Source organism: Ursus maritimus, unplaced genomic scaffold, assembly GCF_017311325.1.
Source record: "Ursus maritimus isolate PB19 unplaced genomic scaffold, ASM1731132v1 scaffold_14, whole genome shotgun sequence".
Taxonomy (NCBI): Eukaryota; Metazoa; Chordata; class Mammalia; order Carnivora; family Ursidae; genus Ursus; species Ursus maritimus.
Genome location: NW_024423786.1, coordinates 62156945 through 62180657, shown reverse-complemented (window position 1 = coordinate 62180657; position 23713 = coordinate 62156945). Strand labels below are relative to the sequence as shown.

Genomic DNA, 23713 nt, shown 5'->3' with positions numbered 1-23713 from the left:
GTCCACGCAGGGTCTGGAGCATGAGAGACGTGGGCGTGAACTTCGTGCCAAGGTGGGGGTGGTGCGTGGGGAGACCGGTGACTCTTCGCCGTCCCCGGGGGGAGCAGAGCCAGGCCGGTGGGCCTCCAGCCTAGATCTCGCTCTCTTCGAGAATCTCCTCCATGGTGTGGGTCAGGGTGAAGTCCCCCTCGCTGCTCTCGGACACGATGCTGCCCCTGCCCCGGGGCCAGGCTGCGTGTCCCCGCGGGGGCCGGGCGCCCCGCCCCCCGAGGCCGTGCTCTGACAGGTGCAGGAGGGGCGCATCGCCGCCGGCCACGGGCTGCAGCTTCTGCAGCGTCCCCGCGCCGTCTGCCTGGGACAGCTTCTTGGGGCATTTCCCCAGGAATCGGAAGTTCTTCTCCAGGACCCAGGCCCTGCAGCCCGAGTGGCGGGCGAGCAGGAAGCGAACCCAGTGCTTCCGTAGCTCCGCCTTCACCTGCGGAGGGAAAAGAGGGCGGGTTATTGGGCTGGAGTCACGTGGCCCTGCGTGTGTCCCCTGGACAATCACTTGCTGCGTGGCTCCTGGGCGCGGCCAGCGGGAAACGTACCGTCTAACTGGGGGAGACGAGCAGAGAGAAGCGAGCAAGCCTACGTGCGTGGCCACTGAGCAGGACAGTGGGGCAAGGAGACAAAATGTGGAGATACCATCTTCTAGAAAGGACTACAGTGTGGAGGGGCCATACGACACCTGCCTGGTGGACAAGCCCCCCCGCACCCCCAAGGGAAGACAGAGGCAGCAGCAGTGAGCAGGAGGGAAGAGGGCTTTGCTGTCCAGAAACTTACATTCTGGTGGGTCGAAAGGGGGCTGGAGGAAGCCACCTGCCCTCTCCCTTTCAAGCCTCTTTCCAGGGGAGCAGAGAACTGGTAGTAGTAGCAGTAATAATAATAATAAAATAATAATAATAATAATAATAATAATAATAATAATAATAATAATAATGGAAGTCACCATAGTTAGCAGGTATCGGGCCTTTACCAGGAGCCCAGCAAGGCCAGGGCCACACTATACGGCAGCGAGGGCTATTATTGCCATTTTACAGATAAGGAAATCGAGGCCCAAAGAGCTACAGTAACCCGATGGACTCAGACCTGCTAAGTGGGTGAGGCCCGGCCAGAATCCAGAGTTTTGGACTCCAAAGTTCAAGCAGGTTCCCTCCGTCACACTTAATGCTCCCCGGGGACAGGGTTGGGTTCGGAGGCTCTTTCACACGTCCTGACAGCTTCTCTGGGCCGTCTGGGCTGCCTCCTGCTCTCCCTACAGGGTGCTCCCAGTGCATGCTGCTCGCCGCACCCTTCCCCCCATCACAGAACCAGAAACCTCCGGGGGCAGCTGGATGCCAGCCCCAGCCTCACCGGGACCCGGATGGCAGCTCCGGAGACGTACCTCTCCGTTGGCAAAGCAATACTGCAAGGCCATGAGTAATCCCTGCAAGAAAAGGAGGAGGTGGCGTGAGGTGTGACTCAGGACAAGATGTGTCTGGGAGTGGCCTGGAAAGGGCAAAGGCCCGCCCCGTCCTAGCAGCCCCCAAGGGAGACAGACAACTACATTGCTGGGGCCAACTAGAGTCCGTCCTACCAGTTACGTTAACTTGGATTTCACTGGGCTCTCTTCTGACTTTGACCCCCACCACCCATATGTGCCCAAGTGTTTGCTTAGATGTTTGTAGGTTCATGCTGATTAAATCCCAAAGACCCTATATTCTTCATTCAATTATCCAAATATTGTACAAGACCACAGTCCCATTTCTACTTGTCCGTAGTGAGCACTGGCTAGATTTTTGCCTGAATTGCATCCTTTCCTTTTGGGAACGGACCCTGCCCTACCCCCTGGGCTATTAGCAGGGCTGTCAGTCATGGTCCCCATGTTCTAGGATGGCCATCAGCACCATAACCAGCCCAGCTGGGCACAGGACCCCAGCAGGGCCAATGTGAGTTCTTTTCCCTGGGAATGGAGGAAGGGTTGCGCTCTCTTCTCTGGGTTTGCCAGCTTTGTAATCGAAGTAAGCCTGGAGATACACACGGGCGTCTTCCCAGCTGCAGGGAGAGAGCCTGTCTGAGGACAAAGCCAACAGAGAGAAAAGAGGAGGCTGGAGACAGTAAGAGACAGATTTCCAACCTTGTTTGGGTACCTGGATCCAGCCACACCTGATCGTGAAATTTTCATTTATGCTAGATAATAAATAACCCCTTCTCTCGTCAGAGCACTTCTTTTGAAGATAGAGCATTTCATGCCCGTGGCTCTTCACCATACGTAGATTAAAGTAAAAATCCCCCAACCACAGAAGGCACTAGGGGGACCTGGGCTCTGTGTCTGCCTTGCTGACTTCATCCTGTGCCCTGCCTGCCCTCAGCCACTCTATTCCAGCCCCACCGGCCTTCTGGCTTCCGCCAGCATCTCAAGCTGATGTGCTAGTTACCTGCTGCTGTATAAACTCAGTGGATCGAAACAGTCAAGATTTGCCATCTCTCACACTTTCTCGGGGCCACGAATCCAACGGTGGCTTAGCTGGGTATGTTGGCTCCGAGTCATCTTCAGGTTGTGGACAAGATGTTGGCTGGAACGTCAGTGTTCTGAGGGCCTGACTTGCTTCCAAGATGGCTCACATGCCTGCCATGTTGGTGCTGGTTGGTGGTAGGAGGCCTCAGTCTCCCCCACAGAGCTGCGTGAGCATCCTGGTGACTCGGGAGCTGGCTTCCCCGGAGTGGGTAGACCCAAGGGAGCCCGGGGGAAGCTACAACCCCTTGATGACCTGGCCTCAAAAGCCACACACCTTCACGTCCACAAGACCTTAGCGGTCACACAGGTCAACCCTATTCCGTGTCAGCTGGGACTCCACGGGGCCACGAATGCCAGGAGGCGAAGATCCTTGGGGGCCAAATTGGAGACTAACTAGCCCAACTCATTGCTTACTGAGGTCCCTTCTCGCTTTCTGTCTTCTGGACCATTCTTCCCTCGAATCTCTGCCTAATTTGGCTTCTCAAAATTCAGGTCTTAGGTCAGATATCCCCTAGAAGAGAGGGCTTTCCCGACCACTCAATTTTTGGAAGCCTCTCCAGTCACTGTGAGCTGTGAGCTCTCTGATTATATTCTTTGCTGCCCCAGAATTACATCATTGTTATCGGTCAACTTGAGTTCTTAGCTGTCCCTCCCCACCTCTGCCCCAGCAAGGCTGGTGTCTTTATCCATTTCCATTTACAAAGCACCTGTGTTGGGGAAGTTTCAGTAGAGGGATACTCTTCTTGACGTGGGAAGATGTTTCTGGATGCTCTGTTTAACTGCCAGGAGTCTGGAATCAAAGCTGTTCTAGCCAATGTTGGTCTTCTAGCGTTTCTTGACTCCTACGCTTCTTGATGTGATACCCAGCTGCGCTAACCTGCATGCCACGGCCTCCCCCGTACGTGGGTATCTGTGGCACCGGGGCTATGTGTCTAAGGTCCTGGAGCTCCACACATGTGCGGGACCCAAGTACTTGAGTGTCTATGGGAAGAACCTCGTAAAATGCCAGGATTCACAAGGAATGGACACATTTCCAGCTGAAGAGTCAAGGTCACAGTGCCGGCTGACTCTCCCATCTCTCTTGATCATGTTTCTCTCACCCCCTGTGGCTAATAAGGGAGGTTTGGTACCGGGAAAGGAGCTGAAATTGTGAAGGAGTTGTAGCACGTTGCCCTGGGGGGAAATTCCTGTGCTCTTCCTAATGGAAGCTAGAGATCTTGCAAGCTGGCTATCCCAACATCGGTCCCACGTTCGGATTCCGTCCACCAGTGTGGGATTTTCTTTCTCTTGTGCATCCTTTATTCCATGGTGATAGCTCCTGAACAGGGGCACGGCGGTACCAGTTTATCACTGTCACGCACACAGTCTCATTGGAGGGTCCCAGCCGCCCTGTACGGTTGGCAGGGTGGGTTATATTTGCCTCCAGGCATATATTAGAAGGGGTTGCTTTCACGTGTCCAATCCCTCACGCATGAGTTGGCTAAAATAGGATTCCACATCACAAACATGTCATTCAATTCTTTGGGTTCTTGATTCACTGTTTTAGGAGCCTGCTGGAGTCCGGTTAACTCTGATTCTAGATGAAGCACGTGTGAAGGGAGGGTCCCACAGAACAGACGGCTCTCACATCCTATGTCACCACCACTTGGCAGTCTGTCCAAGGATCCCCTGATGGTGAAATTCTCTAAGACATAAGCACTTGGAAGAGTGAAGGAGCGTCCCGGCAGCAAGGAGGCAGCTGCTGGGTCTGCGCCAATCCGGGCTGATGCACAAAGATATGACTCACCGGATGTGCTCCCACATATCCGCCCGCGCATGCTCTCACCTCTGCCTGGTGGGATGAAGGGGAGCAGGGCAGGGGTACTCAGAAGGTGGGAGGCCTCTGTCCATGCACAGGCTCTGGCAGTGTATTTCCTGGCTCAGTCTGCAGAGCAAACCCTGGTCCTCACATTCCTCGGTGGTGCATGGTGGTGGGAAGAGCTCTAGCTGCAGGTCCAAAGGATCCGGCGTGGTGAGTCTCCAGAGGGGACCCCAAGGGTCTCTCCCCTCCCTGTAGGCATATGCTACTCCTCACGTGAAACGGTGGACCTTGTTTTCCCTCCCCTTGAATCCACAATGACCATGTGACTCCTCCTACCAGGATAACATGGTAGAAGTGACATTCTGGAACTTCCGAGCCTATGCCTTAAGAGCGTGGGAAGATTCTAGCTCTTAGAACATTTGTTCTGGGGATGCTCTGAGAGTCCAGCTGCCAGGCTATGAGATGCCCAAGGTAGATGGAGAGGCCATGTGGAGGAGAACCGAGACTCAGTGATTGAGAGCCTCAGCCGAGCCCCAGCCAACAGCTTGGGTCAATGTCCAGTCATGTGAATGGGTCCTTTGGGATGTTCCAGCCCAACCGAGCTTTCGGATGTTTGCAGCCCCATTCGAACACTGCATGTATCAAAAGGATCGCCCTGCTGAGACCAGGTGGCCCAGCTTATAGAATCATTAAAGATAACAACATGGTTCCTGCTTTGGGGGTAAGTTGTCACATAGCAATCAGTGGAAAGACCAAAATAAGCTCCCTTGCCAAAGGAAGTCTGATGGGCTGATTCTTTTTCTTTTCTTTTTTAAAAAGATTTTATTTATTTATTTGAGAGAGAGAGAGAGAGAGAGAGCACAAGCAGGGGGAGGAGGCAAAGGGAGAGGGAGAAGCAGGATCCCCGCTGAGCAGGACCCTGAGATCATGACCCGAGCCAAAGGCTCGGTGCTTAACTGACCGAGCCACCCAGGCACCCTGATAGGACGATTCTTCCTCAAAATCTGTCCCATTGCTCTCCATGAGCATCTGGTCCTCAGAGGGCCTTGGGTGTGTGAGATCAGCTGACCAAGGCTCACATGACCAATCAAGCCCTCAGAGGAAGAAAGGCCATCAAATCCTGCTGACATAATAGCTATCAGTTCTTGTTTCATTCTTGATATTTCTAATTTGGGATTACCTTTTAAAGAAGACAAACACCAAACAACACAGGAAACCCCAACTATTAAAGCTTCGCCACTGAAATTCCCCCAAATATTGAAATACATTAGACATGGTTTCATAATGGGGAAAAAAAAAGGCCAGCAATGGGCCCTGTGTCTCAGCTCAAAGCCACGCACAACTGAGCTCCAACAGAAGGGAAAAGGAGCCATCGTGCACGTGCCCAAACCACGTGACCCGGGCTCTGTCTCTGGCCTTTGGGGAGTGTGCGGGGGGGGGGGCAGGCACATTCTCTCCAGTCTCTCCCTACGCTGTCAGAGCCTGGCTCTGCCTGGTGACAGTAGCTTTAAGAGTCTAATATGGAGACAGTGGCGTCTCCTGGTTGGAGAAGCCCTGAGGCTTCCCAGCAGTGGCTTAGCCTCCATGAAGAAACCTCATCTCTGATAACTACTGGCACCGGCAAGGCACTAAAGTGGTAGGATAATTTCTCCCTTACAGTGACAATGTGAGGGTTCTAAGAGATCAAAAGCATTTGGGGGTAAACAGATGTTTTCTAGTGTTTCATTTTAATGCCTCTGCTGGTATTCGGACGACTGTTTTTTGTTTTGGGGGGTTTTTATAGTTATTTTCTTAGTGTGTTTTCCAGAGATAATAGCATGTATCTTAACGTATCATATTAATACTAATATAATTCTGGCAAAATATAGAAGCCTTGTTTCACTGTAGCCTCATTCCCTCCTTCCTGTCATTACCGTAATATATTAGATCTTTATAATATAGTTTATGGCAAGAATATAGCTTATAATAATTATTTGGTACAATCTAAGGTCTTTAAAGACAGTTAAAAGAAGAGAAGAGAAAATAATGTATATTTATAGTCTTTCGCATTCACCGGTGTTTTTATATTTTCTAATGCATTTCATTTCCTCCTGTGGATTTGAGCTACTGACTGGTGACGTTTTCGTCTAGCCTGAAGGACTTCTTTTGATATTTCTCATAAGGAGGGTTTGCTATTAACAAATTCAGTCTTTGTTTATCTGAGTATTTTTTAAAATTTTACCTTCATCTTGAAACATAGTTTTGCCGAATATAGAATCCTTGGTTGAATTGTTTTTCTTTCCACATTTTGATTATGTCGTATCACTACGTTGGGACCTCTGCTGTTTCTGGTTACAGTCAGGTGCCACTTGTATCGTTGGTCCCGGTGTGTAATGAGTCATTTTTCTCTTGTTCCTTTCAAGAGTTTTCTCTTTGTGTTTGGCTTCCTACAGTTTGACTATAACATTTTTAGGTAGGAATCTCCTGGTTTTATCTTCTTTGGGATTCACCGAACTTTCTGGATTCACAGATCAAGGTTTTTCATCACCTTTAGGAAGTTCACAACCATTATTTCTCCAAATGACTTTTCTGCCCCTTTTTTTCTCTCTTGTCCTTCTGGGGCTCCCTTGTGTATGCTGGTATGTTCAACGGTGCTCCACGGGTCTCTGAAACTTTTTTATTTTCTTTATCCCTTTTTTTCCCTATTTCTCAAATTGGATCATTTCAACCAACCTATCTTCAAGTGAACTGACTTTTTCTTCTGCCACCTGATTCTGATATCAAGCTTCTTAAGTGAAATCTTCATTTCTTTTTTAAAATATTTTATGTTATTTGAGAGAGAGAGAGAGAGAGAGCGTGCACACAAGCAGGGGGAATGGCAGCAGAGACAGAGGGAGACGCAAACTCCATGCTGAGCAGGGAGTCCAATGTGGGGCTCAATCCCAGGACCCTGGGATCATGACCTGAGCCAAAGACAGATGCTTAAATGACTGAGCCACCCAGGCACTCTTCATTTCCATTATTGTACTATACAAATCCAGAATGTTTCCAGATTCGTTCTTATTTTATCATTTCTCTCTCTGCTTTGAGATTTCCTAATTGATGAATTTTTGTCATCATACTGATCTCTAATTCCTAAAACGTGGTTTCCTTCCATCTTCTGACCATATATTTTTAAGGATTTTATTTTTAAGTAATCTCTACACCCAACGTGGGGCTTGATTTCACAACCCTGAGATCGGGAGTCGCACGCTCCACGGACCGAGCCAGCCAGGCACTCTGGAACACATTTGTAATAGCTTCTTTGAAATTCTTTGTCTGCCAAGAGACCTCTCAGAGAGTTTCTAGTGACTGCTTTTCTTTTTCCTGAGTTTGGGTCACAGTTTTCTGTTTCTTTGCATGTCTCATAAACTTTTTTGTTCAAAACTGGAAGTTTCAGGATCTGATTCCCTACTCCCCACTCCCTGGGTGGTTGCTGGTGTTTGTTTAGTAGTTTGCCTGGGCCACTAGTTCTGTGAAATTTTTCTCCCCTGTAGTGCACAGCCACTGATGTCTGTGCTCATTTCAAAAATTTTGGTTTTGTGTGTAAGTCTCACTTCCTGCCCTGTTTATAATAGCTTGACGATTAGTCAATGACTGGTCAGAAGTTGTGCTCAACCACCTTAAACCAGTAAGACTTCCACACTCTGACAATGGATCTGTGTGTGGCCTGGGGGACTCATTCCAAGTTTAGCCAGTTTATCAGTCTCCTGTGGCTTTTTACTTTCCACCTCCTGTGTCTCCTGGGTGTGTGTGCAACCTTGCACGTGTCCACAAGCCTCCAGCCCCCCAGAGAGATAGGCAGGAGCTGATCAAGGCCCATGACAGGTGTCTCCTTCCTCAAAGCCCCCTGTTAAATTTCTGGCTAGCTCGCCAGGCTGTTTCTCATCCCAGCTACGATCACCGTCTCAGGCTGTGACATGTTCATTTCTGATCCTTTGCCACTGAGATCACTACTGTATCTGACGGAGGCCGGGGGTGTGGGCTTTTCCTGCTCTTTGATCTACATCGAGTCAGCCCCTTTCTGCAGTGAAGCTGCTCGTTTTCACTAGAATTTCCTCACTGATGGAGAAGAGGTTGGAAGACAGGTGCACTCCAGGCTGAACCAACAGACCCCGCTGTTCTTACTCAGATTTAATAATTTTTCTTCAATAAACTCTTCTCAACCTTTTGCATGCTTTTGGCTGGTTTCCAGGGCCCTCAAGTGGTTGCTGTTGACAATTTTGTGCAATTTTACTGCTGCTTTTGGGGGAGGGGATTTGCCAAGTGGCTGTCTCCTCCATTCCATAAGCCCTACCTTATACTTGCATTTTAAGGTGCTCGGCCCCAAGGCTGCCACTGTACGGGGGGCCTCTGCGGCTGGCACTGTGTGCGGTGGTCTCTTGCCTTTGTGGCCTTTGCTACTGAGCCATGCTTTTCAGTATTGATGCCCTTGTGTGGTCTCCTCCCCTTCAGTCCAGGCTGGGTCTGAGATTTGCTTTAATTTTTTTGGGGGGGGGAGTGCATGTGAGTCGGGGGGCAGAGAGAGGGAGACAGAATCTCAAGCAGGCTCCACACTCAGCACGGAGCCCGACCTGGGGCTCCATCTCACAACCCTGAGAGCATGACCTGAGCTGAAATCAAGAGCCAGATGCTTAACCACCTGAGCCACCCAGGCGCCCCTGGGATTTGCTTTAAATTGTAGACTGCAACAGAAGTGTCACTGTGTGAGTTTCAGGCCTAGGCATTTCGAAGGCCCAGACGCTCCTGCTTTTGTGCTCTTGGGAGCTCTGAACTGCCATGTGAGAAGTTCAACTGCCCTGCTAGATAGAGGAAGAGCCTGCAGGGAGGGAGAAGCCCTAAGACTGTGTGGAGCTGAGGGATATAGCAGGCAGTGAGAAGTGAAGGCCCAGAAATCTGACCCAAATAAATCCACTCCAGCCAGCCCCGGCCATGTGAGCCTTCACAGCTCAGGCACCAGACATGAGAGTGGCGAAGCATCTTGGAAGTTCCAGCCCCAGCGGGCGTTGCGTGGAGCAGAGGTGAGCCATCCTTACTACGCCCACCTGGATTTCTGGTGCCCAGAATAATGAGAAATAATACAAATTACTGTCGTCGTAAGCTACTAGGTCATGGAAAACAGTTTAAGGGATGGATAACCAGAATACCCAGGTAAAAGAACCACGGCTCCCTCTGACACATCTTAACACAACCGGCAAGCTTCGAGAGCCTCCTGGCCTCGACTCACTAGTTCCTCCCGAGTTGTATTGTGCTCTGAGTATGTCCCCTGAAGCACAGACAATGTTCATTGTGCACGATGCCCTGCAGAGAACGTGGCAAAAATAGGCACGTAATAAAAGGCTTCGTGTTGACACTCACGCTTAATACGATTGTGAGTCACACCAGCTATTACAGCCCAGGAAACAGAGCACTTTCCCCTTCTCAGTCACTCTGTCATGCTGGCAGGATCAAGGCAACACTTTTGGTCTACACGCCCTCTTCATGCCAAAGACCCTCATGCTGTAGAGCCCGCTGACATGACAACTTTGTTTCCATCTGTGGGCTTTCTCGATTCTCAGCCTGTCTGGGTCAAGGGCGTTTGGTTTTCTTCAAAGCCAAGGAATCCTGGTTCAGATGCTTACTTACGTGGAAGGAGCTCAGAGTCAACTGAATGAAGAGTCGTATGAGTTTTGAAAATCCTTCCACTTGGTCATCAGTGATGAAAGAGAAGACAATCTCGTGAACACCCAACAGAGGAATGAGGACCAGGGTTGACTTTGCCAACCTGCAAATGACAACCGAAAAACTCATGAGGGTCACGTTGGGAATGGGCCATGTTTCCCGCTCTTCTGTGCGTGACTTTATCGTAGCTCTTATCATCCTGATAAATAGTCCATCTTCCAGTTTGTCTCCTTGGCTACACATCGGATGCCTTAATGGCCAATGTGGTCTTGCTTACAGGTGCACCCTTACACCTGACTCATGGCAGATGCTTGGAAAACATGAAGTGAGTGAATGAATGAATGAGTAAATGAACGAATGGATGGATGAATTCTCCTATGTAGATTATGAAACGCCTCTAGATCTTAATGTTTTGACTGATGGCTTGATTTCCCCATGGACGGCTGTCACCCTGGGACACTACACCCCAACCAGGTTTGACAGATTTCCTATTACGTGGCTGGCAGGTGCCTCTACCTCCTTCTCTATTCAGGACTTCCAATGTCAGTGCTTTACTGAACCTGAGAAGGGAAAGCAAATGACGTGTCCGGGGTCACACAGTCACTGAGTGACAAATCCAGGTCTGGAAGGGAGGCTTGCGACTTCACACTCACACCCTGCAGACTCCACGCAGAGCTTGACCGTCAGCTCCCAGGCCACCCCTGAGCCCCAAGACGGCAAGGGCCGCAGGAAATGAGAAACTGATCCTCCTCGTAGCAAGTGCTGTGTGGAAGCTCGCTGTTGTGTACACTCGACATCGAAAAGACAAACATTCCTTTGTACCACCCACATGCAAAGTGCACAGCTGGGGCCCAAACATTCCATATCGCATACCAGTGGTTCCCAAACATGGTTTACCATTGGAATTCCTTAAGGAACTTAAACAGATGGATAGATGATAGACAGATAGATAAATAGATACATAGATGGAGAGATGGAAAGATAGATGGAGAGATGGATGGATGGATGGATGGATGGAGAGATGATAGATGGATGGATGAATGGATGGATACAGGGAGAGACAGATGAAGAAATGGATAAATGGTTGGGTGGATGGAGGGATAGATGTATGTATGGATGGATGGAGAGATAGAGGATAGATAGCTGGTTAAATGGATAAATGGATGGATGGATAGATGGATGGATGGATGATGGATGGATGGAGAGATGATAGATGGATGGATGGATGGATAGATACAGGGAGAGACAGATGAAGAAATGGATAAATGGTTGGGTGGATGGAGGGATAGATGTATGTATGGATGGATGGAGAGATAGAGGATAGATAGCTGGTTAAATGGATAAATGGATGGATGGATGGATGGGTGGATGGATGATGGATGGATGGATGGATGGATACAGGGAGAGACAGACGAAGAAATGGATAAATGGTTGGGTGGATGGAGGGATAGATGTATGTATGGATGGATGGAGAGATAGAGGATAGATAGCTGGTTAAATGGATGGATGATGGATGGATGGATGGGTAGATGGAGAGATAGATGGATAAATGGGTAAATGGATGGGTGGATGGAGGGACAGATGGATGGATGGATGGATGATAGACAGAAGGATAGATGAATAGATGGATAGATAGATAAAAGATGATAGAAAGATAATAAATAGATATAGGTAGCAAGCTTCCTTGGCCCCAGTGTTAACTTCCTGAGTCAAAACCTCTGGCCACTGGGTCCTGGGAATGTGAATTTTTAAGGAATTCCCCCATGGGATTCTGATAAGCAGCCACATTTGGGAACGACTGCGGTTTTACTATTGAGCTGGTTCTTAATTTAAAACTACCTACATTAGCAAAAGTGACTCATATCCAGGGCACAAACAAAGCTACTGTCTTGTATATACACATTGGGAAAAAAAAAGAGTTTAATCCCTAATGACTTTTCAGCCCGAGTCACTTGTCTTAAAGGGCCAGACTTGGAGAAGTCTCTCCCCGCACCGAACCCCCTCCCCGCACCGAACCCCATGGAATTAAAGAGGTAGGAACGTCAGCGGCTCATGGGCGGTGTCCTCACGGAGGTTTAACCGTGTGCAAGAGAAAGCGTTTCGTATGGATCGTGCATCGGTGAGAGCCATTCAAGTGTAATGTTAACAAGGAAACAAAGAGCCCTCACCTTGCGTTCCTTGCTTGGCCCCTGCGAGTAGCCGAGTTTGCAACCCTTGCTCTGGTTTATGTGGGTTTCAGTGACACGTACGTACTTACACGCAGAGCCACATCTTACCATCGACTTATTCTTGGGGCCATGCTATGACATGATGTGTTTTGAATAAGCTCTTTATTTGGGGAAATTTTTAGATCTGTAGAAACGTAGCAAAGAGAGTACAGAGAGTTTCCTCCGTTTCCCTTAATGTTGAATCTTGGATAACCACGGTACGCTTGTCAAGCCTAAGAAGCCGACGTGGGCACGTGACAAATGACTCTACTCAATTCCACTCACATTTCACCGATTTTCCCACTAATGTCCTTTTCATGCGCCAGAATCCCACACGTAGTATGGGATGATTTTTTGAAGAATGACCCTCTTTTTAAGAAGCTTTGGGCCGTTTTCGAAACGGCCAGCTCCCCGGATGGCTGTGAAGGGATTCCCCACTCCTGATCTCATTCTAACTTCTCCTTAGACACCGCACCATGCGTGTCCCTATTCAGATGGAAAATCCATAAATATCTATGGCCGTTTACTCTTCTGAACTCTATTTATGCTTATTTTCATCTATGGTCATTTGTTTATTTAAATTGTTTGGTTTATTGCAGTCATCCAGCGATGCAACAAATATTTACGGAGCAAGAGCCAGGCGCAGTGGGAGGGAAGGCACTGCGGTCAAAGGCAGCAGAATGCAGGGACAGTGTCTGGGCCTGGGTTCAAATCCCAGCGCCACCAGCTACTCGCCGTGGGGCTCTGGGCAACTTATTTAACCTCTCGTCTGTAGAAATGAGGATTATACTGTTACTAATATGCTACGAGGTGTTGAAACAATAAAAAAATTAATAATAATAACAATACAACGGACAGTGTCGTTTTAAAGATTACATCACAGGTGGTAAGGGCTGAGATAAGGGAATCTGATACTTGATGAATGATCAATAGTATTTAGCCATCACTACTTTTTAAAAAGCCCATCTTTGCTCTCAGGCTGCTTAACACCTCAAGGACTTTGCTCCATTTTACTGCCTTTTGTGACATCTTTTGTTTTTGGTTGCCCACCAGAAAGGCTTTTCGGAAAGGGCTCTGGGGCTCAGCGGGTTAAGAAATGATTCTCCTTTGTAAATTTTCAGCAAGAGCTCGGCCCCACACACCACATGGAACGTTAAGACCGGTCCTCCAGGGGGACAGCCACCTCTTCTCTGATGGAACAGAAGCCCAGGGACAAGCCTAGGGCTACAGAAGGTTCTCCAGCCCCTAGCAACTTGCCTTTTTGGCAAGACCTAGATATATTTAAGTTAAACTTTCCTAAAATATACTCCTGGAAGGGGGCCAAATCTTGAGAGCTACATTCTGAACGTTCTCAAAATCTGGGCGAGGTGCAGGCAGGCCTATTTCTACCAGAGTTTGGACAAAATGCACCGGCCCCCGTCGCCCCTTCCTCCTCACTCTGGCAGGGGGTGACAAAGGAAAACAGACCTGGAGGGGGACAGGGAGGTGGAAGAGGGCCGTGGGAGCTGGGGGGTGGGGGTGACCCACAGGGGTGACGGAACATAGAAATGAGGACGTTAGCACTGCTCGCAGAGAAAAAATGGGCCAATGCACCCATCGACGCTGTAGGATTCGCCAGCCCAGGCAATAAAATAAGGTGGCCTGGTGTGTCCTGAGAGACAGGGCCCTCCTTTTTTGCTCCTTAATGAGCATAAGCTAATCAATTGTACTGTATTCTGCACAGAGAAAGGGTAAGTAAACAGAAAGCAGATGGCCCACCAAAATGGTGGGGAAAATCACAAAGAAGCAGCCCTCTTCGTGGGGACCCTGGGGGATGAAGCCTGCTTTTACCAGGCAGGTGGCACCGCAGGCCAGTGGTGGTTTTTCACGGCCAGTGATTCTTTGAACCGACCGCTCTGCATTGAGGACGTGATCACCAGCAACATTCTGGAAACTGCTTTGAGTTTCTGGATTATTTGTTGTCAAGTGTGCTAGGAGTGCAGGCACCAGAAGGAAACCTCGCCCCACCCCCGCCTTTCCCAGCCTCTAAGAATGGACAATTGTATAGTCTGGTTTATACATCAGTCTCTTGTGAGTTCAGCTGGCATTAGTCAGCCCTCCAAAGTCTCAGCCACTCGGGAACACTGATAGGTCCCCAGCTCAGCCCCCAGGTGGTGGCAAACTCGCTGAGGTAAGGTGTCTTACCCTGGGAGGCCTCAAGGTGGGCCATGCACCCAGGTTCCTCTTTTCAAGCTTTATCCTAGAACAAGGGTGGGGGAAGGGAAAAAAACTTTCCAGACAGGTTGTATATATCAGAAAGTTATTCCTTCTCCCCCCAAAACAGCTGTCCTGAATCACTGCTTAGCCACGAGGGTCTCCCCAGTATCTTGATTTATGCTTCCCTAGATGACTGGCTCCTAGTCGGGTATGCACAGTTCGGGGCTATGCAAAACAATCCATTTAGCGTTAGAAGAAAACATAATAAGGAAAGATAATCGAAGCCCTATGTGTTAATTTTTAATCTATCCCTTATAATCTTCTATTCTTTGTTGTATTTTGTACTATAGCTCTGTCAGTTCAACAGACCACGTGTCTATATGGTAAGGGGCGTGCTCAGAATTTCTTTATGGAGGGGCGCCTGGGTGGCGTAGTCGTTAAGTGTCTGCCTTCGGCTCAGGGCGTGATCCCGGCGTTCGGGGATCGAGCCCCACATCAGGCTCCTCCACTATGAGCCTGCTTCTTCCTCTCCCACTCCCCCTGCTTGTGTTCCCTCTCTCGCTGGCTGTCTCTATCTCTGTCGAATAAATAAATAAAATCTTTTAAAAAAAAAAAGAATTTCTTTATGGAAAAAGATGCATGATCAGAAAAGTTTGGAAACCACAATCTTGGATAACTCCAAAGGAGATCTTGCAAAAGGGGATACTGACGCTGCTTAGACACACAGCTGCCATGGCCCAACCAGAAAATTCCATGCGTTAATTCACGAAAGCATCTGACCCAGTGGTCCTGCCCTCTGACCGTGTATCAGAATCTCTTGGGGGGAAATCTGGAAGCCCATGTGGTGGGGCTCATTTCCATACCTACTGAGTCTGAATACCAGGGGAGGGTCTCAGGAGTCCGGGCTTTGGGCCGGCTGTCACGTGACGCTTACAAGCCGCCAGAATGGGACGCTCTATAGGGGGCGCTGTGGGTCTGGAGCATGAGGAAAGCCCCGGTGAGACATGGTGGGCTTTGGGAGCAGAAAACAGCAGGGTGCAGGCCCTCAGTCTGCATGGAAAGTGGTGTGTTAGGATTTGTCTGCTCCCTGTTTCTGTCTCCTGGGAGTGCCGTCCTCTGTGAGGTTTCCCAGATGCCCCAGTGTCCCCTGAACGGACCCACGATGGGAGCAGCATTGACCATGGTTTTGGACCTCCACTCTCAGAGAGTAGTTAGAGCCTGAGCCTTGGGAGAAGGGCCAGAGAAGCTTTGAGCCACTTAGACTCTCCACCAGAGGCACCAAGAAAGTCGGCGTGGTTCTGTGCTGTCCAAGCCAGCCCAAGTGCCTTGGGGATACGGGTGTTTGCAAAATATTTGGGCCAATTATAGCATATATTTGCCAGTGCTGAACCATGCGTGTTTATCCTTTGGGACCTCCTGGAAGAAGGGTTTGGGGTAGATGGGATTTGGGGTCTGGATCCTGGGCAAAGACCACATGCCACATTCGATTAGACTGAGAACCCACATCTACGAACTTCTTTGGTCTTCCTAACAAGCAAGAGATGGGTCTCCTGTGCCACTCCCATTTTACACACCCAGAAATCAGGCCTAAGAGGCCAAGTGACTGGCCCAAGGTCACTCAGAGGATCTGGGGCCGTGGCCAGCATCAGCCCTCCGGACATGCACCCACACCAAAAATACTAGTTTTGGGGAGTTGGGCTGTGTGCTCCTTGCAGACAGGGTCCACATAGTATCTTCCTTTTGTTCCAAGCACAGTGCCAGGCGCATGGTAGTTGTTCATGAAATGTTTGTTAGATAAAGGGAAAAACTACCTTTCCAGGACACCTGAGTCAGGCCCGGTTTTAGTGTCAGTGAGAGAGAAACAGAGCTCCACCCACCCTCCCTCACATCTCTGCCTTTGGCCTGCGATGTGGACTAAAATCCTTAGGTTCAGAACCACTCCTCTGGCTCAACCAAGTGGCTCAACCATCCATTTTTAGGGGCATTTTAAGTTTCCTGCTCTGGGGCGATTTAAGTTTCCTGACTGCCCCCTTCATTTCCATGGGGCCAGAAGGTCCTCACCAGTGACAAAAGCCCCACATGACCCCAGGACAACTTTTTCAGAGATTTCCTTCTCAGTACTCCTGTCTTAGGAGACAGACATACTGATGCAGCTCATTAACCAGAAGAGCCCGAAGGGGTCAAAAACAATCTTGGCCCGTGGGATGCCGACCGCAGACCACTCACCTGAACTTATAATCTCTGAAGCACATTTGATGGGCTTTGAGCTTAGAAATGAGAAGCTTGACAATTTTCAGGAAGATGAAGAAATTGACCTTGGAAAAAAACAGATGTGGGTAAGTAAGTGATGGACGCCACACGGTTACGAATAGCAAGGTCACCCTGCGGCTGGTCATTGGGTCCTTGTCCATGTGACCCAGGGGAAATGTGTCAGTTGGCCATTCAGGTAGTCCAAGGTCATGGTCGTCCCCCGTCTTCCCGAGGCCATCTCAGTACATCCACACGCTGTTTTATTTAATCCTACACTAATGCTCTGAAGAAGCTACACTATTTTTATGTCATGGCATAACGAGAAAATAGGGGCACAGAAGAGCAAGTACAATTTCCAAGGGTGCGCAGCCAGTAAGTGACTGAGCGGGTATTAAATACAGCTTTACCTGAAAATGACCTGTTCTGCACTTAAACAGTCTCCCTTCTGTCTCTTCTGAACTCCAGCCCTGTTGGTGTCTAACTTGAGTCCTGTAGCTGCCATGGAATTTATTGGAAAATGCATGTTGTCTTCTCCCTGGACTGTATCCCACACCTGTCATGGGCTGGGACAGTTCCACCCTTCGTGCTCAGCCTTGATGGAAACATTTAAATATGTCTGCAAATTCTTCAACACTGTTCCCTTCGAAAAGCAGAGTCTAACTTCTCCCTTCCCTCTGGGATGTGCGCTAGGCTTAGCTATGTGCATCTAATGAAAAGAATATGGCAGCCATGAGGCTATGTGACTTCTGAAGTTAGGTCCCCAAACGATGGCATCCACCTGGTTCTCTGTCTCTCTCTCTTCAGGGAAAGCTAGCAGCCATATTGTGAGGACACTCAAGCAGCCTGTGGAGAGACCCACCGGGGGGAACTGAGTCCTCCTACCAACAAACAACACCACTTGCCAGCCGGGTGTATGAGCCACCTGGGAAGCTGACTGTCCAGCCCCAGTCAAGCTATCGGATGGCCGCAGCCCTGACCGACTCCTTGATAGCAACCACACGAGACGTCATGAGGCTCTTGGAGAGGTAGAAGGGTGAGTGGTGGAGTGTGGCTAGGGCTTGGAGAATGAGAACAAGATCTGTGAAGAGTAAGACTGGAGTGGATTGGGAGTGGGGTGCCGAACAGCAGCTCCTGCAGAGCCTTTCATGGTCACGTGGAGGAGTTTGGGTCTCCTTCCGAAAGCAATGGAGAGCCAGTGACGAATCTTAGGCAGGTGAGTTACCCGATCAGATCTGCATTTCAGAAAGATCATTTTAATGGCCATGGGGGCTATGGATTGGAAGAGTAGGGGAGACTGGCTGGGAGCAGTTCACAGTTCCCAGGGAAGAATGATGGAGAGGTGATGTGAAGCCACAGTGGTGATACAGCAGCGATGGGGAGTACGAGATGGACTGGAAATTTCTAAGGAGTTGGAGTCAACTGGCCTTTGTTAGTGGCTGGATGTGAGGTCAAAGATGACCCGGAGTTTCTCAGCAGATCTCAAATGTGCGGTAGTGTCATTCACTGACAGTAGATGGGAGGAGGAAGAGCAGTGCAGAGGGAAGAGGGAGAAGTCTAGTTATTTTGGATGCAAGAGATGTCCCAAGGCAGTGAGATATTTATGTCTGGATCTCGGTGGAGAGGTCCCAGCTGGAACATGAAGCCAGCGCTGGAAGAGGTGAGATTGCCCAGAAAGGCTAGGTAGACTGGGAGAAAAAAAAAGGGTTAGGAACTCAGCTGGTAATGAAGAGAAAGGTGGCGGAAGTGGAGGCAACAAAAGAGACTGAGAAAGAGTAGCCAGGGCAGTAGGAGCAAACGAAGTGGTGACCTGGGAGCTCATGGCTGTTGGAATGTAAGGAGGTAAACGCTACATGCAATTTAAGCAAACTAACACTGCATTTAGCAACGAGGAGCTGAGAAAAGGAGCAGTTCACAGGTGGGAAGCTTTGCTTTGTGAGCTGAACATGAAGAGGGAGACAGCCAGTGTAGACCACATTGAAGAGGCTTGGCGGTGCAGGGAAGCAGAATGATAGAACAGAAATTGACAAGGGATGCAGAATGGGGATAATGTCTCCCCTCTTTTATGTGCACAGGTGGAAGACGTTTGGGGTTACAGTTGTTTTTAAAATGGAAAAGACTTAAGAATGCCCCTATGCAATGAGGAAAGAGCCAGTAGAGACGGTGATTGGGGGACAATTAATGGAGTAAAGTGTCTACAAATACTGAGCCGACCCAGTACTAATGCCCCCCGCCTGGAAACACAACCCTAGAACCACATACTGAAACACAAGCGGCAGAATCCAACATGTACCTCCTGTGACTTGCCTTCTTGGCCCCAGGGGAATCAGTGCTCAAAACGAACAGTCTGCAGTTTCAGGCAAGACTCTATTTATCCAATCCACCAGCCAACAGGAATGATGGAGCTTCCCAGCCAAAGAATATTTAGTAACAGAACACTTAAATACAAACTAAACGCAACCAAGTCATTTATTTCTTTAATGGGATATCTGCTTTTCATCACGAAGAGAAAACGTCGTGTCCTTGGCTTAGTGATTTGTTGAACTTGGGCATTTTTCTCACAAAGTAAGTTTAAGCAGGGAAAGGAACATAGTTCAGCAAATTGATTTCAATCGGGACTGCATCCTAGGAAATGAAGGGTTGTGATGAGGGGCGGGGGGAGGGGGGGTTTGCTGTTCTTTGTGTCTTCCAGGGACTAGACATGAGAAAATGGGCATCAACCAATGGGCCATATGGAGGAAGCCCTTCAGTGCCGCGGAAGGAAACACCAGCCCGGACGAGCCTGTGTTCCTCTAGGTGTCCAACAAGATAAGAGTCAGCAAGCACATTCAAGAACCCAGCCAACTCCTCTTAGATTCTGTGATCAGAATGGGGGTGCTTGGGACCCCAAATATGTAAGGCTCCCTTTCAGGTCCTAGAAGGTACAGAGTGCATTAGCACATAGAACATTCTCTCTTGGTGATGCTGCTTTGGCATCCCAGCTCCTGCGCTGAGAGCTGGGTCTACGGGCTGGCAGAGGTATTTGCTAACATGGGAGGGGGCTCAGAAGTCGGCTTCATCTATCCCTACCCCCTGCCAACCCTCGTCCCCTCCTCATCTGGCCTGCTGTGTGGCTAAAATGCCTACCATTAGAGCTCCTTTGGGTTAAAATACTTCATCTTCAGAATCCTGCTGAAGTGCACCCATCACATAGCAGGTAAGGAACACCTAGGAATGGGGGGCCTTTCTCCATCTATTATTCATTCATTTTCTCATTTGTATAACAATGAATGATTTAGTCACTACTTATGATCTGACCTACTTTCACCATGGGAAGCAGAAGATGGGCTGCGGCAAAGGTGAGTTTTAATGGGTTGGGAAAACACAGGGTATGGAGAGATTCCACTGTAGCTCTTAGAGGAGGGCAATGTGGAAATGAGTTGTTTTGGGGACACAGAAAGCCCCTTGGGCTCCTGGTGAGACAGAAGTCCTATAAAGGGACAAGACCAGTAAGGACTAATTTTACTGATTTCTCAACTTGCCCAAGTCCTGAGGTTATCAGAGAAGATTCAATAGGAACACATGAAACCATTAAGTCAACACATGGTTCCTTCAACTCATTGGCTCAAAAAAGCTGTTCAACTGTGTGTTCGATTAGGTTGATCTGTTAACACCAGGAATTACGGTGTGGATAGAACAATCTTGCAGTGCATGTACTTTGTAAGGCTGTCCGTGAAGGGCTGGACTAATCAAAGCCTTATGGATATTCTACTGGGAGCAGAGACTAGGATACAAGACTATTATATTATTCCAGGATGGTTCTATGCTCAATGTACACTCAAAGGTAACGGGTTAATTTAAGTAGTGGAGTCTTGCACCCTGAAGAAGATGGGAATTCTCCAATGTCTATGTCCCATGAAAGACGTCTGGACTCTGGGCTGTCACATGACGGTGATTTCTGAAACCCAGAGAATCAGGAAGGCAGCAGCTCAAGTCAGCCGGGCTGTCTGGAAACCCAACATGGCGCTCATTTACATCAGCCCGTGCTGAGCCACAGATGCAGACCCAGCCTGGGCGGTGGGAGAAGCCCAGCTATGGTAACAAGGATGCTCACTGGGGAGCCTGGGTCCGGGGACAGGAGACTCTCCTTAGTCCCATAGCTCGGTTCACGATGCACATTTGGCTTTTCCCAGAAGCCTCTGGCACCATGCTCCAGAAAATAGGAACCAGCCTCAAATCTGGACAAGATGAAAGAAGTGCTCTGAAATGCCAAATGCTATGAGCGACTTCTTGGTTATTATGCTATTTTTAGCAGCTGGCAAATACGTGGGGTTAGGAAACCCCTTTTTTTGCCCCTAACACAATAAAGGTTTGGTTTTTTGCTTATGCAATACTCTTATCACATTGAGGGGGAGCTCTGCTCCATGCTCCATGCCATTCAGGGACCCAGGCTCCACATCCAGTGTGTGTTTCCAGGAATCCTATTTTGGGTTTGGGGTTCTATCCACTCAGGTTAGTGGAAAACTGTAACATGTGGTCTTTTAATCAAACGTGGAGGCAATTGTTGGCTCAGTCATGGTCTGATGAATCTCAGAACCATCACTATTAGACTTTGAACTGCCTGAGGGCAGAAACGATGGGACATTCATCTCTTTTTTCCCCCTGAAAGAAATTAGCACCAAGCCAAGCACACAGCAGGTGCTCCATAAATGTTAAATGCAGGTGCAAGAGAGCGAATGCCTGTGATTCGAGTGCTAAGGAAGCCCACCATGACAGTTCTGTTTGCATCACTCTAGGGCAGAGTCCAGGCTCTTCTGGTTTTATCCCTTAACCTTCTGAGCTGTTCTGTGCAGTCACGGTCTAGCCCAGGGTCCCTCAACCTCAGCGTGGTTGGCATTGGGTGGGACAATTCTTTGCCGTGGGGGCTGTTCTGTGGACTGTAGGGTGTGGAACGGCAGCCCTGGGCTCTATGCTTAGCTGCCAGTAGGACCCCCACCCCAGTTGTGACAATTAAAAATGTCTCCAGACGTGCCTGAATGTCCCCAAGGGGGGCAGAATCACCCTCACTTGAGAACCACTGGTCCAACCCAACTGTGATTTTACAGAAGAAACAGAAGCCCAGAGAGGTCAACCACTTGGCTCAAGGGCATACCACAGGTCGGCCACGAAGCCCACGCTCTGTGTAGGGTACGTGAAACCCACTACCCTGGGCGTGAAGAGAATGGGATCCTAGAGCTTGTGCGGCGCTGGGGGTGGGGTGGGTGGCAGGAAGACATCAGGTTCGGCAACCCGTTCCTCAGGACAGAGTCTCTTCTCTAGGAAACTGATAGAGATGAACAACCCAAAGCCTTTCTCTGTGGTCCGCGTCAAGGTTTTACCAGTTTAGATTCTGATGTCCTTCCTGTGACCAAAAGGAACTTTCCTCATTTCTCTTCAAACCCATTCCTCTTGTCCAAGCCCCGGTACTCAGACAACCATAGCTCAGCAAGGTCCTCTGGAAGACCTTCACAGACCCGAAGACGATTATGAAAGTGTCCCTTCCAGGCGTGACTGTTGACTTCCCTGAATTTGAGAGGTGGCTTAGTAAAGAGCTTAGTCTCCAAGGAAGAAGAGAGTCCACCAGACGTGGGGCCATCAGATGGGATTGCAGAAGGGAAGGGCAGTGTTTGCAAAAGGCATGGGAGGAGTGAAGCACCAGGATGGATGCGGGGAACGGTGAGTTTCCACGTAGAAATTGAGCGCGGGGTGCTTACGGCCGGGTGGGTAGACAGGGAATGGCAACACTTACCCACTCAGCACAGTAAGGAGTTTGGAAGCACGCCCGAGAGCAAGAGTGCGCCATGAAAAATCACACAGAGAAGACAGACGTCATCAAACTGAGCTCTCGGAAGTCCGCTCCGGCCACGAGACAGAGGCTGGATTGCCAGGGGCAAGAGGGAAGGAGGGAGAGCACGCAGCTGTGCACAGGAAATCCCAAAAGGCTGAAGAACGGCAGAGACCGTGGGGAGGGGTGAGCGGGAGGAGCAGAAGGTGTGGACGGGAGAGAGAGGAGCCAGTGCGAGCCAAGGTGACCCTGACCGTTCCGGTGTAGCTGGTAACAGCTTGGGGTGGTAGAAGCAAGGGCACCTAAAGGTCGTTTTACCCAAGATGAGAGGGTACAGCATGTTGTCTTGTCCTGGCGAGAGAGGGTGGGGCTACGGGAACTCAGAAGCAGCGGGAGGGACCAGCACGCAGGTCAGCCGGCCACGGACAGCCAAGCGGCAAGGCCCAGAGCAGTGGCCCCAGCCGCGGCTGTGCGTTCGAATTCCTCGGAAGGCAGCTGCGCTCCCCGCTGTACCACCAACGCTGCACCATTCCAATCACTTGGGAGCTTTTAAAACTACAACTGTCCGGGCCCCACCTCGAGAATTTCTGCTGTAATCCTCTCGGGTATGAGCCTTGTTTCTAATGCACACCCAGGCTTGAGAACCACCGGTGTGAGGGCAAAGAAGTCCAGACTCCCATGGGAGCCCCAAACCCCGGGGATCTTGTTGCCGTGCGAATTCTGATTCGGGAGGTCTGGGGCGGGGCCTGAGAACCTGAATTTACAACAAGAGCTCAGGGGACCACCCTTTGAGCTGTGAGGATGCTCTCCAGTCCGGGCTGCACATTGGAATCCCCAGGTCACACCTGAGATCAATGGAACACAGGTCTCTGGGTGTGAGGCCCAAGCAAAACAAGTTTTGGAAGACAGCCCGGTGCTTCTAAGAGCAGCCAAGACGGAGAACCATCGATATGGCTTCTAGAAGGCAGCAGGGTAAACACTAGGGTTCCAGCTGCACCGAGCGTGACCTCCATCCCACGGAGGGCCTGCTGGTCTCCATCCTGCCTTCTTCTGCCTGGTTAGCGAGAACCTTCCAGTGCTGGGGAGTGTGGGTCACAGGTGTTCACTGAATAAGTTCATGCAGGGCTGCCATCTGCTTGGGCCGGCTGCCAGGAGGACTAGAACATGGGGCTGACAGTGGCCGCAGACAGGTTTTGGACAGATACGTGTAATGAAGGATTGCTGGGGCCGTAGCAGAAGTGTGT

General features: G+C 49.6%; 1 protein-coding gene across 1 annotated transcript in view; it reads right to left on the bottom strand.

Moving 5' to 3' along the window:
- Positions 1 to 35: 35 nt before the first annotated feature.
- The window catches only part of GLP2R (glucagon like peptide 2 receptor), a 40168-nt gene continuing 16490 nt past the window's right edge, over positions 36 to 23713 (bottom strand). Inside the window, exons 9-12 of the mRNA XM_040628331.1 lie at positions 16646 to 16734; positions 9981 to 10119; positions 1424 to 1465; positions 36 to 475 (exon numbers count right to left, since the gene is read on the bottom strand). Coding sequence (XP_040484265.1) covers positions 131 to 475; positions 1424 to 1465; positions 9981 to 10119; positions 16646 to 16734 — 615 coding nt within the window. The 3' untranslated portion in view covers positions 36 to 130. The remainder of the gene's footprint in view (positions 476 to 1423; positions 1466 to 9980; positions 10120 to 16645; positions 16735 to 23713) is intronic.